The sequence below is a fragment of the Metschnikowia bicuspidata genome (assembly GCF_001664035.1).
Source record: "Metschnikowia bicuspidata var. bicuspidata NRRL YB-4993 chromosome Unknown METBIscaffold_4, whole genome shotgun sequence".
Taxonomy (NCBI): Eukaryota; Fungi; Ascomycota; class Pichiomycetes; order Serinales; family Metschnikowiaceae; genus Metschnikowia; species Metschnikowia bicuspidata.
In genome coordinates this window covers 278,075-292,952 of record NW_017387734.1, presented here as the reverse complement: position 1 = coordinate 292,952, position 14,878 = coordinate 278,075, and the positions used below count along the sequence as shown (strand labels likewise).

At 51.8% G+C, this 14,878-nt stretch overlaps 5 protein-coding genes across 5 annotated transcripts in view; 3 read left to right on the top strand and 2 right to left on the bottom strand.

Moving 5' to 3' along the window:
* METBIDRAFT_195343 (uncharacterized protein) overlaps window positions 1-457 on the top strand; it is a 2,091-nt gene extending 1,634 nt beyond the window's left edge. The window contains exon 3 of the mRNA XM_018854866.1: window positions 193-457. Within this exon, the coding sequence (XP_018710801.1) occupies window positions 193-347 (155 nt within the window). The 3' untranslated portion in view covers window positions 348-457. The remainder of the gene's footprint in view (window positions 1-192) is intronic.
* Window positions 458-566: 109 nt separating this feature from the next.
* Window positions 567-3,023, top strand: METBIDRAFT_12318 (uncharacterized protein; the record flags this gene model as incomplete). Its single annotated transcript, XM_018854211.1, has 1 exon — window positions 567-3,023. The coding sequence occupies one exon, from the start codon at window positions 567-569 to the stop codon at window positions 3,021-3,023; it is 2,457 nt and encodes an 818-aa protein (XP_018710800.1).
* Window positions 3,024-6,705: 3,682 nt separating this feature from the next.
* On the bottom strand, window positions 6,706-6,933 carry METBIDRAFT_15720 (uncharacterized protein; the record flags this gene model as incomplete). The annotated part of the gene is made up of 1 exon (XM_018854616.1): window positions 6,706-6,933. A coding segment is annotated over one exon (228 nt), but the record flags the coding sequence as incomplete, so codon positions are not given.
* Window positions 6,934-8,852: 1,919 nt separating this feature from the next.
* Window positions 8,853-9,639, bottom strand: METBIDRAFT_195093 (uncharacterized protein). The gene has a single exon (XM_018854865.1). The coding sequence runs from the start codon at window positions 9,468-9,470 to the stop codon at window positions 8,907-8,909; it is 564 nt and encodes a 187-aa protein (XP_018710798.1). The 5' UTR covers window positions 9,471-9,639; the 3' UTR covers window positions 8,853-8,906.
* A 2,072-nt stretch (window positions 9,640-11,711) lies between these two features.
* On the top strand, window positions 11,712-13,397 carry METBIDRAFT_78711 (uncharacterized protein; the record flags this gene model as incomplete). The annotated part of the gene is made up of 2 exons (XM_018858925.1): window positions 11,712-11,886; window positions 11,923-13,397. 2 exons carry the CDS (start codon window positions 11,712-11,714, stop codon window positions 13,395-13,397), a joined length of 1,650 nt encoding a protein of 549 aa, XP_018710797.1.
* Window positions 13,398-14,878: the final 1,481 nt, after the last annotated feature.

The following is a 14,878-nucleotide window of genomic DNA, read 5'->3' as shown; positions in this document are numbered from 1 at the left end:
CAGCATTATCATCCACAAAATATTATCATTGTCATCTTCAAATCACACGTCCCCATCCACAACACATCAGCATTATCATCCACAAAATATTATCATTATCATCCGCAAATCACAACTCGCCATCCACAACACATCAGCATTATTTACAAATCACACCTCCCCATCCAACACATCAGCATTATCATCCACAACATATCATCATTGTCATCTTCAAATCACACGTCCCCATCCACAACACATCAGCATTATCATCCACAAAATATCAGCATCATCACTCCACCGCACCCACCCCAGCAGGCCATCGCCGCAGCTACATGCACTCCCGCTGCCTGGTGTTCTCCACGTAGAAACACCCCACCCAAAAACCACAAACCCGCCGCCCGCCAAACCCGGCCCCGCACATCCAGACCCCACACATCCAGACCAGGCGCCCCGGCGCAGCCTCGGGCCCGGCGTTGGGACGGCATGGCGGCGGGCGGCGCAGGTCATCGCGTCACGTGACCGCGCCCGTCTTCTCCGCGGGCCCTGTTCGCGGCGCCCAACCTCTCTTTCTCAGCAGCAAAAACATGTTGACCCGTCTTAGCTCGAAGCTCCGCGGCCGACGGCTCTTTGGCCGCTCGCCCGTGGCCGCGTCGGACGTCCACTCGCAGATCCTCCGCATTCTCCAGGAGGCGCCCGCGGAGGAGCGTGTTGCGGCGCCGCCCGAACGCAAGAAGGGCATTGTGATTCTCGATCCCGAGCAGACGAAAAACAAGGAGTACGCGCGGTACGTGGCCACGCTCCAGCGGCGGGGGCCCGGCCCGGCCGCGGCGGCAGGTGGGTTTGGCGGCCCGGCCGTGTGGGCCGGTTTGGCCGCGGAAGAGCCGCGGCTCGTGGATGTGTTTGCGGCCATCGACGGGTTCCGGCCCGGCGCGGGCGTGGCGGCGGTGCCGTTCAGCGCGCGGCTGGCGGCGCGGGACTTGGCCGCGGCGTTCAAGCGGGCGCAGCTTGCGGAGTATGTGGAGACGCGTGCGCCGGCGCTCTACCGGCGGAGCCACACGAAGGCGCGCTTGGCCGAGACCATTGTGACGCGGGTGTGGGCGGGAGGGGTGTCTGGAGACATATCTGGAAACACGCCTGGAGGTCCCGGACACATGGCCACAGGCTTGCCCAGAGGCTTGGCCTCGGACCTCCCCCACCTCAGCTCGGTCCTCTCCCACGAACAAATCCCCCTCTCGCCGCAGCACATGTTCCTCTTGCTCAGCCGGCGCGGCGCCGTGCTCCGGCTCGTGCGGCGCACCGTCGCCCACTTGGACTTCGACGCCGCCCGCAACGAGCTCGTGCTCATCGGCACGCAGGGCCAGCTCCAGAACGCGCGGCTCAACTTGGCCGCCCGGCTCGACGCCGCCGTGCGCGAGGACGTCGACTTGGCCGCGCTCCACCCGCCCGCCGGGCTTGCCTTCGCGGACATCGCCCGCGTGGCCGACGTGCACCTCCAGCACGTGCACGGCCACACGTACCAGCTCTGCGCGTTCGCCCCGGCGCAGCTCAGGCGCGTCAAGCGCTTGTTGGTCTGGCACTGGGACGCGGCCCGCCGCGCGCCGCGCCGCCTCCATCTCCCGCCGCCGCCCGTGCTCGCCGCGGCCGTCTTGGTGCCGCACGCGGACGCCTACAGCATGCCGTGGCTCCGCCGCGCCGACGCGCTCTTCGAGCTCGCCCACGACGCGCGCCGCGTGCCGGGCGTGCTTGCCCGCGAGATGCGCCGCTTCTCCGCGGCCAGCCTCCGTAGCGCCGAGGCCACGGCCGACTACGGCCTGGTGCCGGGCTCGCTCTCGCCGCCGGCCTTGGCGGGCGTGTTTCCCGGCGCCGCGGACTTGGACGCCGTGTTCTCGGAACCTGCCGGCTTGGACCCTGCCGACCCGGAACCTGCTGACCCGCACCATGCCGGCTTGGAACCTGCTGGCACGCCCGCGGACCCCGACGACATGCTGCCCGGCGACGCGCTCGAGACCGTCATTGGCGAGCTCGCCGCGGCCCCCGCGGGGGCAGCCCCCAGGGCGCCGCTCCTCTCCACAGACTTGCGGACGCAGCTCTACAACGAGCTCGTGGACTTTGGCGCCGCCCCCGCGGGCCTGGACCCGCCCATGTTCACCGCCACGCTAGGCCGCGTGGTGTTCCGCGGCGAGCCCCAGCCGGGCGCCGTGCTCCCGCACGCCCCGCCCAAGGACCCGGCGCGCTTGGCCTCGGCGTTCGCGTTCACCACCAACATCCCGCTGGCCTACGACAAGATGCTCCACGAGGGCCTCGGCGACGCGGCCGCCGCGCCCGCGGGCGCGGACCCGCACACGTACAGCCTCCAGTTCAAGTTCGTGCCGTCGCCCTACGGCGTGCCGGGCGGCGCGGCCGCGCTCCGGCGCCACATGGCCCACCCGCCGCTCGAGATGTGGATGCAGCTCAACGACAACCAGGTCGTGGACGTCGAGTCGCTCCAGCTCGTCCGCGTGGAGGCCGAGAACTCCAGCTACGTGTGCTTGCCGCAGCACGGCTGCGACTTGAAGCTCTCGTGCCAGCGGACCGGGCGCGTGCTTCTGGACGAGCCGGTGCCTCTGGACGAGCCGGTGCCTCTGGACGAGCCGGGCCCGGCCGACCCCGCCGCCGCGCAGGCCTCGGGGCTCTTGGACGCGCTCTTCGACGCGCCGTCCAGCAAGTACCCGCGGCTCCGGGGACAGCCGGGCGTGCAGCGCTTTCTCGAGGAGTCGCAGTTGAACTTCAGCGGCAAGACCGCCACGTCCATCGCGCCGTACATGGACGTGCTCATGGACGGCCGCACGGTGCGCTACGCGTTCGTCTGCGTCAACTACCGCCGCGAGCTCGACCTCGAGATCGGCGAAGGCCAGATGGCCCAGGTGAGCGTGGTGGACGGCGGTCTGTTGGGCGGGCGCCGCGCAGAGGTGCGCTTTGTCGGCGACTTGGCCGCCGGCGTCGACCGCGCGGCGTTCGACGCCTTGATGGACTCCACGTGTGAGTTTGTCCGCGACTTGTAAATAGGAAACACGCGCCGGCTGCCGGGTTGGCGTGGCGTGGCGTGCGGCCCGGTTCTGCTCTGGCGGCGCTGTCGCTGGCATCGTTGCCTGCGGTGCTGACGGCTAATACATGCCCATGTACCGGTGCTTCTGTAGGAGACTGTCTCTTTCACTGTCTCTGTTGTGAGACTGTCTTTTCGCCGTCTCTTTTACTGTCTCTTTCACCATCTCTTTCACCGTCTCTTTCACCATCTCTTTCACCATCTCTTTCACCATCTCTTTCACCATCTCTTTCACCATCTCTTTCACCATCTCTTTCACCGTCTCTTTCACCATCTCTTTCACCATCTCTTTCACCATCTCTTTCACCATCTCTTTCACCATCTCTTTCGTGGCTCTGTTTCGTGACACTCTCTTTTGTAATGCCCCTTGTTTCCTGCTGACTCTGCTCGTTCAGTTTCCATTGTCTTGGTAAGGCTTATCCTAGACACCTCGTGGCTGCCCACCTGGATTCATGTCCTGGACCCACGCCAGGCGCCGTGCTTGATTTATCTTTTCCCCACAAGGCGCTGTTCGGCACGATCCTCAGTCCCATTCCCTATTTGCTTCGGTCTCATTGAGACCACGCCGCGTCTTGCTCAGCAATACTGCGTGTCTCTTCCAAAGACCGTCATCTCGTTCAAGACTCCGCGTCTTCTTTCGATGGTCCATTCTCTGCAGCAAGACACGCTTGGCGTCTTCGGAATATCTCATGACTGTCTTCTTTCCATAATCCGCCCTCTCTCATAATGGCACCCTTTCTTTCAATACTGGCGCCCTCCCTTCCACCACTACATCACTCCTTTGATAATCAAGTTCAAGGACTTATTAACAGAGAAGTTTCAAAAACAGTTGGAATTAGTGGGATTAGCCAACATTTATGAAATTACAATGAGAACTATCTTACAGTTGTTAACATTATCTTTAGGCTTACGTTTAAGTGCTAATATCATGGCTGGTCATCTTTTGCTTTTCCTTTAGGTGGCTTAATTTCAAAAATCCCTTATGAATTCCAGATGTAATGGTAAGTTGTTTAGAAAGCGATCCTTTTAAAGATATCAATATTTAGATTATGATGATTTATATTAAAATTTATATACTTATATTTATTAGTGATAAATCTGGGTAATTCAAAGATTACAAATCCGAGGGGTATTTATTCCAAGCCTTTATTACTATGTTAAGTATAATTTGAATCTTTGAATCATTCTAAAGCGTGCTCCCTCTTATGGTATTACAGATTAATTTGATGTCAAATGATAGAATCTAATCAACTAAAGATTTGAATTTTGAATCCTTTAAATGTTTTTGACTCATCGATCAATGTAGCAAAACTATACAAATAATATATAAACAGCCCTCAAACAGCTCCCAGCTACGTACCAAGTGTCGAAACTCGGTCCGTCCCCTTCCGTTATTCACGGCCTGGACTATCAAGTTTCCATCCAAGATCTTTTTTTTCTCCTTTTAGGTTCATGAGGCGTGTTGTCTTAACGGCGATTCACTCACTGTTATCTTTGGAGGTCGAAAAGCTTCTTGACACCTAGTCTATAGTCCTTGTGGTGTTGTTTCTCGGGCTGGTTCATAGGATTGTCCCCTTGGGTCGTCTTCTTCTGTGTCCTGTATGGACTGTAGCTAGATCTGAGGTTTGTGTCGGTTTCTCGTTTTGTCTAGTGAGCTCAGGCTGAGTTTGATGAGGCCGTAAGAACATTCTTCAAGCCGAAACGAACTGAAACAACAATATTCAGAAAACTAGAAAATTCAAAAACGGGGTCTCGAAAGAAGACACGATAGGGATGATCACACTCGCCACTGATTACTACAAGAAGCTTTACTCCCCGCCACCAGGGGTCTCCCAATCACAAGCAAATGAATTACTTCGCCCCTTGAAAGCACTCTTATCGGCAGAAGAGAGCACTATAATGTATACATCCTACACGGAACAGGAACTGTACAAATCACTTCATAAACATGGCTGAAAGAAAAGCGTCTGGATTGCAAAACATCAACGTTGGATCAGACCCAGACCCTTACGTGAGTAGCAAGAGAACAAAATGCAACAACGCAATTGGAAAGGGCCTCGAAAAACTCAAGAATATTCTTCCTGAGCGGCGAGCACACTGTGTCGGTTCCAATCAGCAGTGCAACATCTCCCGAGGAGACAATTCTAGAATTTAGACAAGTATTGACACGCAGCACAACGCAAGAAAAGACAGTGTGAGTTATATGGTCATGTTTTTCACTGAGCTGGCTTATATGCTGGTTTCGTTAGATCGGTTGTCAAAGTTACAAAGTCTCGTCAAGTCTGAATCGTAGTATCAGCTCAAATATCTCCTCTTCATATCTCTTTTTTGTTTCCTGCAGACTTTAAAGCATTCAATCCTGGCGGACCACGGGCAAGAAGCATTTGTGTTCAAGCAGATAAAGCTTCTGAGCTCCGGTTGAAAACATTTTAAATATTCCTCGTAGAGTAGGTAGAAGTACACTCCTGTTCCTGTGAGAAGATGCACCAACCGTATCGCATATACGTCATCGACTCCTAGAATAAGTCTCCCGTGGTAGCCGCTTCAACTCAAATGGTTGTAGCGGACTTAAGGAGCCAACTTCCTGCGGCTCGCCACGCCTTCGAATCTATACCTTGAAATCCATGTTGACGAACCATTTGATTTTATTCAATTCTCCAAAGAGCTGTCGGCCGGAGCCAACATTGCGTTCAACTCGTGGGCTTGGCATATCATAGCTCTTGCCACCAGTATTTGAATTTTTGCAGTTGTTGGAGATATGGCTTAGGAAAGCGTCTGTGGCGTCTCCGTTGTTGTGGATTTGGTATGTGCAAAGACGACATTGGAAATCCCATGTTTCTCTCGGTAGGGTCCTGCGAGGGACATATGATCCGTAGTTGGAGTGATGAATGGACGACAGATCATATCGCTTTATCCATTCTGCCTTATACAAGGCGTTCCAAAAGTTCTCGCGGACCGCGTGACAAAATGGAACAAATCGCTGGGGCAGTGTCGAGAGTTGCTTTCCTTGCCTCTTGCGACTCAAAGATTCGAAGCCCCTTACTAATGGCTTTTCTTTGCCTGTCCGTATTGTCTTTGCTAGCATTTGTTTGATATGCTCATGATTGTATCTTGAGCTATCTCCAGGTGTCGGTATTGCCCTTGTCCTGGGGACGACTACTTTTCACGCTTCAATATAAGCGATTCGTTTATCCAAGCCAAGTGTGTGAAGAATTGGCCTGTTTTGAAGCAAGAAGTTCTACCGTACGGAAGTGGTTATAAGCCTTGCACGTTGTTCGATACGATTTTATTCATGTGATGAAGCATTCGTATTTTAGGGTACTGAATATACCAGCTGTCTTTTCTTGGAGGGTATCCGTCAGCATCATTGCCTGATGCCCTTTCAGTTGTGTCAGTAGCTCGATAAGGCCATAGCGTTGTGAGGTCTCGAGTAAAGTTTTGACCTGTGGATTCCTGGGAACATTGCTTGAATATTGAAATCAATTTTGCCAAGTTCTCTGGCAGTCATAGATTGACACCCCCTTACAGCCCCATATGCCGCTTGATCTCAGGTGATTCTACAATGTCCCATGCTCGTTTCTACTCGTGTATTCGAAATACATAGACCATTACTATTCTATCGACCGGCTGTCCCCTCACTTCTTGCCTTGCTCCAACGTTCTCACGTGCTGCTCCAAGTTCTGCACGGTCTCGTTCAACTTCAACAAGTCAAGAAGAATCACGTTGTTGGACTTGGTGAACTCGTCTAGCAAGTAGTAGTACGAGGCCGCGCCGGTAGCAGAGACTCCCAACAAAAACCCGGTGAACCCACCTCTAAGAGCACCAACCTTTCTTGTGCTTGCTGCAGGTGCAGCAGTCGAGTACGAGCGGGCGGCACGGGTGGCCTGGGTCATAACACGGGAACTCAATGGCATTTTAAATATCGTGGTCGGTTCTACTGTAGTGCCAGTTTTTTTCGTCCGTTTCTACGGTTCGCGCTTGGCCCCAAAGCCTGCGTCTGGCCTGAGAAATTCCCGGAGTTCTACCAAAAGAAGGGGACCGAAAGAGTCTCTAGAATCCCCAAGTCCTGTTAAAGGCTATCTCGGTTATCTTTAAAAAGAAAATATTGGATACTTCCACACCGTTCTGGAGCACGGATTGGACAAAGGCTATTTTATGCAGGCCGCGGCTCGTGCAATAGGAGCGGTCCAATTTCCCAGCAAATCTCATATCGCCATTTTCAAACGAAGAGCGCAGCAGCCAACATAAAGGCGCTAGGGTGAAGAGAAAGGGCGTTGGGAATATTTGTGTTACTGTCAATTTCTTGCTTATAATATTCACGTGGAACAAGTCCTTCCTAACGAAGCACTTGAACTTTTCAGCGCACTACCCTGGTTCAGAAGACTGTAGGTTCTGTAATGTTGGCTAAGTTCTTTGGCTCAACGCACTTTTTTTTTTGAGGATTCATCTGATCAGAGAAAAAAAAAACACACTAATATCATGTATAAAAACCCTCTAAACGGCTTTCAGATCCGAAAATGGTAAATCTCTTTGTATAGCGTGTCATCTTTATGCAAGGACAATGCTAATCTTCTTTGCATTGTTAAAATTGACAGATGTACCATCGAGAATAATAGTACGATTCTTTCTCTCACTTCTTTTGAAACAGCCTTGGTTTCTGGGCACATATGAGAGAGGACTGGTTCCCTCAAATTCGCCAGAAACATTGAAAGGTGACAAACAAAAAGGACTGCAATCGGCCTCAGTGTATGTTATTTGCGGAGCATCTTTGTTCTTTATAGAAGGCAACATAGAACAAGCATGCTTTCATAAAAGCATGACCTTTTTTTTCTCTATGGTAGATTCATTTAATTGAAAGAGCAAAACTATGCAATGATACATATGAAAAAAAATTGAAACAGTTTGGAGATCCGAACCGGTAATTACGGCCTGAATTGTCCTCTTGACCCGTATTGGTTTACGTATTGAATTTAACTTCATCGATTCCGAGGATAAGTCTTCTGCAGTAGTTGCTAATTAGTCAATCAGACTGGTTCGCTCGACCCAAATTTGCAGTAAAAGCGTGCTCGTGGCCCCAACCTAAAACAAATAAGAGCGATATATCCCCGATCAGCCGTCCTTTTTCATGAGACCTTTATTCCTTGTCACATCAATCCGATATTCCTTCTTCTGTGTGCGCATTCATTGGTCAAATGAAACGCTATTTGGTACCACTTCATAATTCCTTTAGGATATTGCAAGGTCCCTGTTATCAGCTGAACACTGATGGTGCCTATAAGCGCATATTGGGTATGCACTTCTGGTATGAGTTCCGTTTGATGTATGTCGAGCCCTCATTGTTCATTCTCTTTTCCGTCTCTTACCCGTCACAATCACGTCGTAAGATGTGTAAGACGGATGTGATTCTTATGTTATTCTAAGAAGTCAGTACAGAGGATTACGAACCCGTATAGGGCTCATACCGCATTTTGGTGTTTCCTTTAGGTACTGAGTCTTGTGTCTGAATCAAAACCTTGCCGTCTTGAAAATTATGAGCTATTTTGTGGCTCACCCAAACAAGGAAAGGTATATGGCAGAAAAGGCAAAAAGATTGCAGCACCACAATTTCGCATATGGTCTCCCACTACACTACTCAGTGTGGCCCTATGCAGCTTAACTAACGTTGATCGGACGGGAAACAGTGCTTCCTGCATGGTATGGCCGCAACCGAAATTAAAAATGCTCTGTACTACTATATAAATTCTCCTAGTTGTCGGAAATTAGAAGTGCACATGTTCACTCGAAATTCACATATCTACGTTTTTTTTTATTTTTAAAGCCCGCTAGCTGTACGCTAAAAAAATTATAAGGCCCCGAAGGTCTCATTTTCCTGCTTTTGGTGAATAAAACATAAATAGTGTTTCTGAGAAAAATTGGGACTCTGTTCATGGGGTTGTGGTAAAACAATAAAGAGTTGTGATGTATTTCTGAATAGCCTCAAGATAATCAACACTACTTTTGCAGACAATGGGTTCCCCTGGGTTTCAAATCTTGGATGACGCCAACAAAGAACGGCGGTCCATACCTGCGCAAGAATCAAACTGAACAAATCCACTGGGCCTGGGCCAAAACTCAAGAGGAATACATGCCTCATGGGACAATAGCATTTAGTTGTTTTATTCAATGTTTTGTATTGGTTATGAGCAGAAGTCTTTTTGAGGGAGTCACATCTTCTTTGCGAGATTTCGTGAATTGGTGCTCGCGCCTTCCACCTGAGCCAATGTTGCGATCTATCATGGGTTTTTTCTTTATACTTTTTGGTTTGTGGCGGTCTTGCATCCCTCCAGAGACAACTTATAATACGATGTTTCTTTAATAAAAAAGAGAATTGACTAGGGTGGCATATTTCCCCTCTATACTTGTCCATATCACGTGCGGTGAGTTTTCTATTGAAAGTGGCTGCGGTTGCTATTTCCAGGCCACAACCACAATTGACCAATTTAATGAGCTGTCTGGACAATTCATTTAAACTTGTAGCTGTATTCCTTTTGTCAAATGGGTTCCTGGGAAAAGATGCGGGCACCAGCTATGTGATGTATTGGCTTCGTTTTGGACCCGCGGCCTGTGCCACGACCTCGTATTTTCCCCTCAAAGGAGCCTGATAGCTGGACTTCAACAAACATCGACCTTAGCACAGCTGTGAGTATCAGGAATGAGAATTTGAATTTTCCGTAGTCAGGAAAGAGCGTTTCTGCGCTGTGTTGCTATGCCCGGCCACGTTTCTGAATCAGCTCTTGTTATTGAGCTCATGAGCCTACTTTTTGAAACGCGAAGTTTAATGTGCTTTCAGGCACTTTTCGGAGGCTGGGCCACCCCTGTTAATTTCATGACTTTTTTCGCATCTCAGGTAAGGTGGTACTAGCAGTCTCTGGTGGGTGCCAAAGGCATGATACAAGCACCGGTTGAAGATCTTTCCCCACGTTGGTCACAAGAGGCCTCAGGCCCCAGAGCTATCGTCGGACAGCCACTGATCCAAATGCCATATTCCTATATTTTTATGAATACTTCACAGTTTTGTTTTTAAGCAGAAGAAATAAGAGTTTTCCGAATGTAGGAGCAGGCGTGGGTGCGAAAACCGTCGGTGCCGGTCTTTGCAACATAGAAAGCCCAGGTTTTTGCCCATAATCCTGCCCCGAGAAGACAAAAGGTCCACATTGGGAGTCTTCGGCGACGGAGCAAGCATTGGCCGTTTTATTTCTAGTTGGATGGAAAATACTATGTGGGGGGAAGGGGGCAAAACGTACTGTTTTTTTTTTTTCATTTTTTTTTTCGTACTGGTTTATAGTGTCGTACTGGTTGTTAGTTTTCACACTGGTTGATTAGTTTTCACACTGGTTGATTGTTTCCGTATCGGTTCTTTAGTTCTCATATCAGTTTCCTAGTTTTCATACTGGTTTTTTGTTTTCGTGTCTGTATATTAGTTTTCGTATCAGTTTATTAGTTTTCGTACTGACTGACTGTTTTCGTATCAGCTGGTTTTCATATCAGTTTATAGTTTCGTACTGGTTGTTAGGGACTTCACGGGACATAGGGGTTATGTATTTCTGTTTGATCACTAATTTCCCTAGAGCTCTACAGGAGTTCTATTCACAACTACATACTTTATCCAGATCACGTTAACGGAAATATTCCGTGACTTGTCCAAAATGACGGAACTCACAGTAGTGGATGTACATATAGTCAAATATGCGCTTATAGGGACCTTCAGTGTAAAGCTAATACCTGGGACCTTACACTGGTCTGTTAGTTTTCGCATCAGTTTATTAGTTACACACCAATTCATTGTTTTCGCCTCACCTTTTACTTCCACATCAGTTTCCTAGTTTTCATACTGGTCTGTTGTTTTCGTATTTGTATATTAGTTCTCGTACTGGCTGATTTTCTCGTATCAGCTGATTAGTTTTTATATCAGTTTATTAGTTTCGTACTGGTCTATCAGTTTTTGTATCAATTTATTAGTGTCGTACTGGTTTATAGTGTCGTACCAATTTATTAGTTTTCTATCAGTTTATTAGTGTCGTACTGGTCTATAGTGCGCACTGGTCTATTAGTATCGTTCTGGTCTAGTAGTTTTCGTATCAGTTTTATCGTACTGGCTTATAGTGTCGTACTGACTCAGTAGCTTTCATTTTATTAGTTTGCGTGTATATTACTTTTACACCGATTCATTGTTTTCGCCTCACTTTTTACTTCACATCAGTTTCTGGTTCACGCCCCTCCGTCCCAGCCTTGCCATCAATATATTACTTTCGCACCGCTGCGCAGGCACAGCTGGGATCTTGCAAACGACCCATCAAAAATCCAAAGCCGGCCCGTCCAGGCCAAAACTGGCTGGCGGAGCCCCAGCTCACCAGTGCCACACGCCCTTGCTGAAAAGTCGGTTTTTTTTTTGGCGGCGTGCTGGTATTCAGCATAGCAAGCATGTAGTGGCGGGGTGCCCGGCACATTGCGGCGCTCGCTTCTCCACACTACCAGAGCCGCGCGCCGTAACTTCTACCCCAAACCACCTGGTCTTATGCTCAGACTACTTACGCCCAGGCCGCCACGAAATGCCTCTATACGAGCTATACGAGCACGGCTGCTCAGACCGCCGCCGCAAGTGCCGGGAATGGCCCGCGGCGGGCGCTTTTGGGAGCGCCTAGGCCCGCGGATCCATGCCCGCAGCTTGGGCACAACAAGGGGGGCGTCTGTCCACAAATATCCGGCTTCTGGCCACAAAAACCCGGCGTCTGGCCACAAAAACCCGGCCGGCCACAAAACCCCGGCGCTCGGGCCCTGGTCACGTGGGTTGGCGGGCGTGGCCGCGGCCGCCGTGCTAGCGTACGTCGTCGACGAGTACTACTACGCATCCGTGGCGCAGCGAAGCATCCGCGCCGTGGCCGTGTTGTCCCTCGTGGCCTACAAGTACGCGCGCAGTGACGCCGCCAGCATGGAGCAGCTCCACGAGGAGTGTGCGGAGCTCATTTTCGGGATGATTGCGCGCAACAAGGGCCTCTACGTGAAGTTGGGCCAGGCCATTGCCAACCAGGGGGCGCTCTTCCCCGCCGCGTACCAGGCGCGGTTCGCGCGGCTCTACGACGGCGCGCCGGCGGACCCGTGGGAGGCCACGGACGCCACGTTGCGCCGGGCCTGGGGCCCGCACTACCAGACCCAGCTCTTCGAGCACTTTGAGCGGCAGCCCATGGCCTCGGCGCTGATCGCCCAGGTGCACCGCGCGCGGCTCAAGCACGGCGGCGCCGCCGTGGCCGTCAAGGTGCAGCACCCGTATATCTCGCGGCAGATCCACGCGGACTTGGCCGTGTACCGGCTCATGGCACGCGTGTACTCGCGCGTGTTCGGCTTGCCGTTGGACTTCGCCGCGCAGTACGTCTCGGACCAGCTCGCCACGGAGGCGGACTTCACGCACGAGTGCCGCAACTCGCAGCGGCTCGCGGCGTGCATCGCGGCGGACGCGTCGGCCCGCAGCTTGGCCGTGCACGTGCCCGACAGCTACCCGCAGTACGCGGCCCGCCAGGTGCTAGTCACGGAGTGGATCGACGGGATCCCGCTCACGGACCGGCGGCGCTTGGTGGCGGCCCGCGTGTGCTTGCGCCGGCTCATGACGCAGTACCTCTCCATCTTCGCCAAGCAGATCTTCGACTACGGCTTCGTGCACTCGGACCCGCACCCCGGCAACATCTTGGTGCGCCTCCGCCACGGCACGCAGCAGATGGTGATCTTGGACCACGGCTTGTACATCGAGCTCGCGCCGCGGTTCCAGGCGCAGTACGGCTCGTTGTGGCGCAGCGTGCTCGCGCTCGACCGCCTGCAACTCGCGGCCTTGGCCGACGCCTGGGGCATCGGCTCGCCGGACCTCTTGCAGGCCATCGTGCAGTTGAGGCCGCCCGCGGCGGTCCGCGCCGAGAACGCGCCGTCGTCCGCGGACCTCCTCCGCATGCTCCTCGCGGACAGGGCCAAGTTCCCGCCGGACTTGCTCTTCTTGCTGCGCACCATGCGCATGATGCAGAACCTCAACCAGAGCATGGGCAGCCCGGTCAACCGCATCAACTTGCTCACCGAGGTGTCGCTCCAGTCGCATCTCCGCAGCCACGCCTCGTGGGCCGACGTGTGGCGGTATGCCACGGTGCGCGTCTCGCTCGTCGTCAGCAACTTGGTGTTCTGGCTTTTCCGCGCCAGGCAGATCTTGCTAGGCGACCGCTACGGCGACCGCGGCGAGGGGCTCGAGGACTACATCGACAAGTACATGAAGGAGAGTGCGCGAGCCATCGGCATCCACTTTGGCGACGCGGCCTGATCCTCCGTGTGCCGCCATGGTTGTGCCGCCATGGTTGTGGGCGCGGGCCTTGATGTGTGTTCAGCTGGCTAGGTGTCGCTGTGCGTGTCGGCTCCCCCATCTTGCGTAAACGGGAAATGTGTCGTTTCCTTCTCCTCAAACGACAAAGCTTGCTCGACACATGGACTGGCTGTACGAACACGCGGAGCCCATGCGCCTGCTTTGTCTCCAAGGGCACCCAGGCTGTTCACGTGTCTCCAATCATCCTTTACAATGATATGGACCTATTCGAGATGCTGCATGCACCTGCTACAAACAATATGAAAAGGGTTTTTCTTTCTGGTAGATCCATATTAAAGGAGCAAATCTATACAACTGATATGTATATATAGCCTTTAAATAGCCCCTGTTCGAAGCAGATTTGCTTAGATGGCTTATTGGGCCACTTCGTAGGGGCAACGAAACAGCGAAACCAGCTGTGTTCAGACTAGGCTCCGTGGTCGTAGAGGTTGAGGCTCTGCCAGCAAACGTCAGTTTCCAGATGTACATTTCCAAAGGGAATCTCTCTAAGGGCAAACCGGTGTTCGAACCTGTCTTAGGAACCGGTCTGGAACCGCTCGATAATGCCCAGAACTCTGCTTGGCCGGACTCATTTATCATACAAAAGTGCTTTGGGAATTGGTTATCTCACCGAATCCAAAACGGCCGAGTCACATGGGGCCGATCTACTTTTGTAGCCGAGATTATAGTTTCTTGAAACACAACAAGAAAGACATTACGAACCACGGGAAGGACACAAATGACTTGCATTATCGAACACAACAAACAGTTTTTTCTAACTTGTCACACTACAACAAACGCTCTCTGAACGTATCCCATTAAAGGCTGAAACCTCTGCTAAAAGAACCATCATTCTACAAATGCCCTTCTTTTTTTTTGGTAGATTCATCTGATTAAAGGGGCGAAAGTATATAATAAAATACATAAAAAAACCTTTTAATAGCTCCCACTTGTTTTTTTTTTGTTAGATTCATCTGATTAAAGGGGCAAAACTATATAACGAATATATATAAAAAACCTTTAAACAGCTCCCAGCTACGTACCAAGTGTCTTAGCTCGGCCCGTCCCCTTCCGTTAGTCACGGCCTGGACAGTCCTCATGGCACGTATCTGTTTACGTATTGGATATTACGTCATCGACTCCTAGGATAGGTCTCCTGTAGTAGTCGCTTCAACTCGGCTGGTTGTAGCGGACTTAAGGATCCCACTTCCTGCGACTCGCCACGCCTTCTGGTGTAGACCTTGAAGATCGTGGTGACGAACCAATTTAATTTTGTTAAGTTCTCCAATGAGTTGTCGGCTGGGGCCAACATTGAGTTCAAGCTCATGGGCTTGGTAAATTTTAGCTCTTGCCACCAGTATTTGGATGTTTCGCAGTTGTTGTAGATATGGCTTAGGAAAGCGTCGGTGGCGTCTCCGTGGTTGTGGATTTGTTCTGTGCAA

Excerpts from the sequence above, each read along its gene's own strand:
- METBIDRAFT_195093 (XM_018854865.1), bottom strand. The coding sequence starts at position 9,470 with ATGGACAAGTATAGAGGGGAAATATGCCACCCTAGTCAATTCTCTTTT.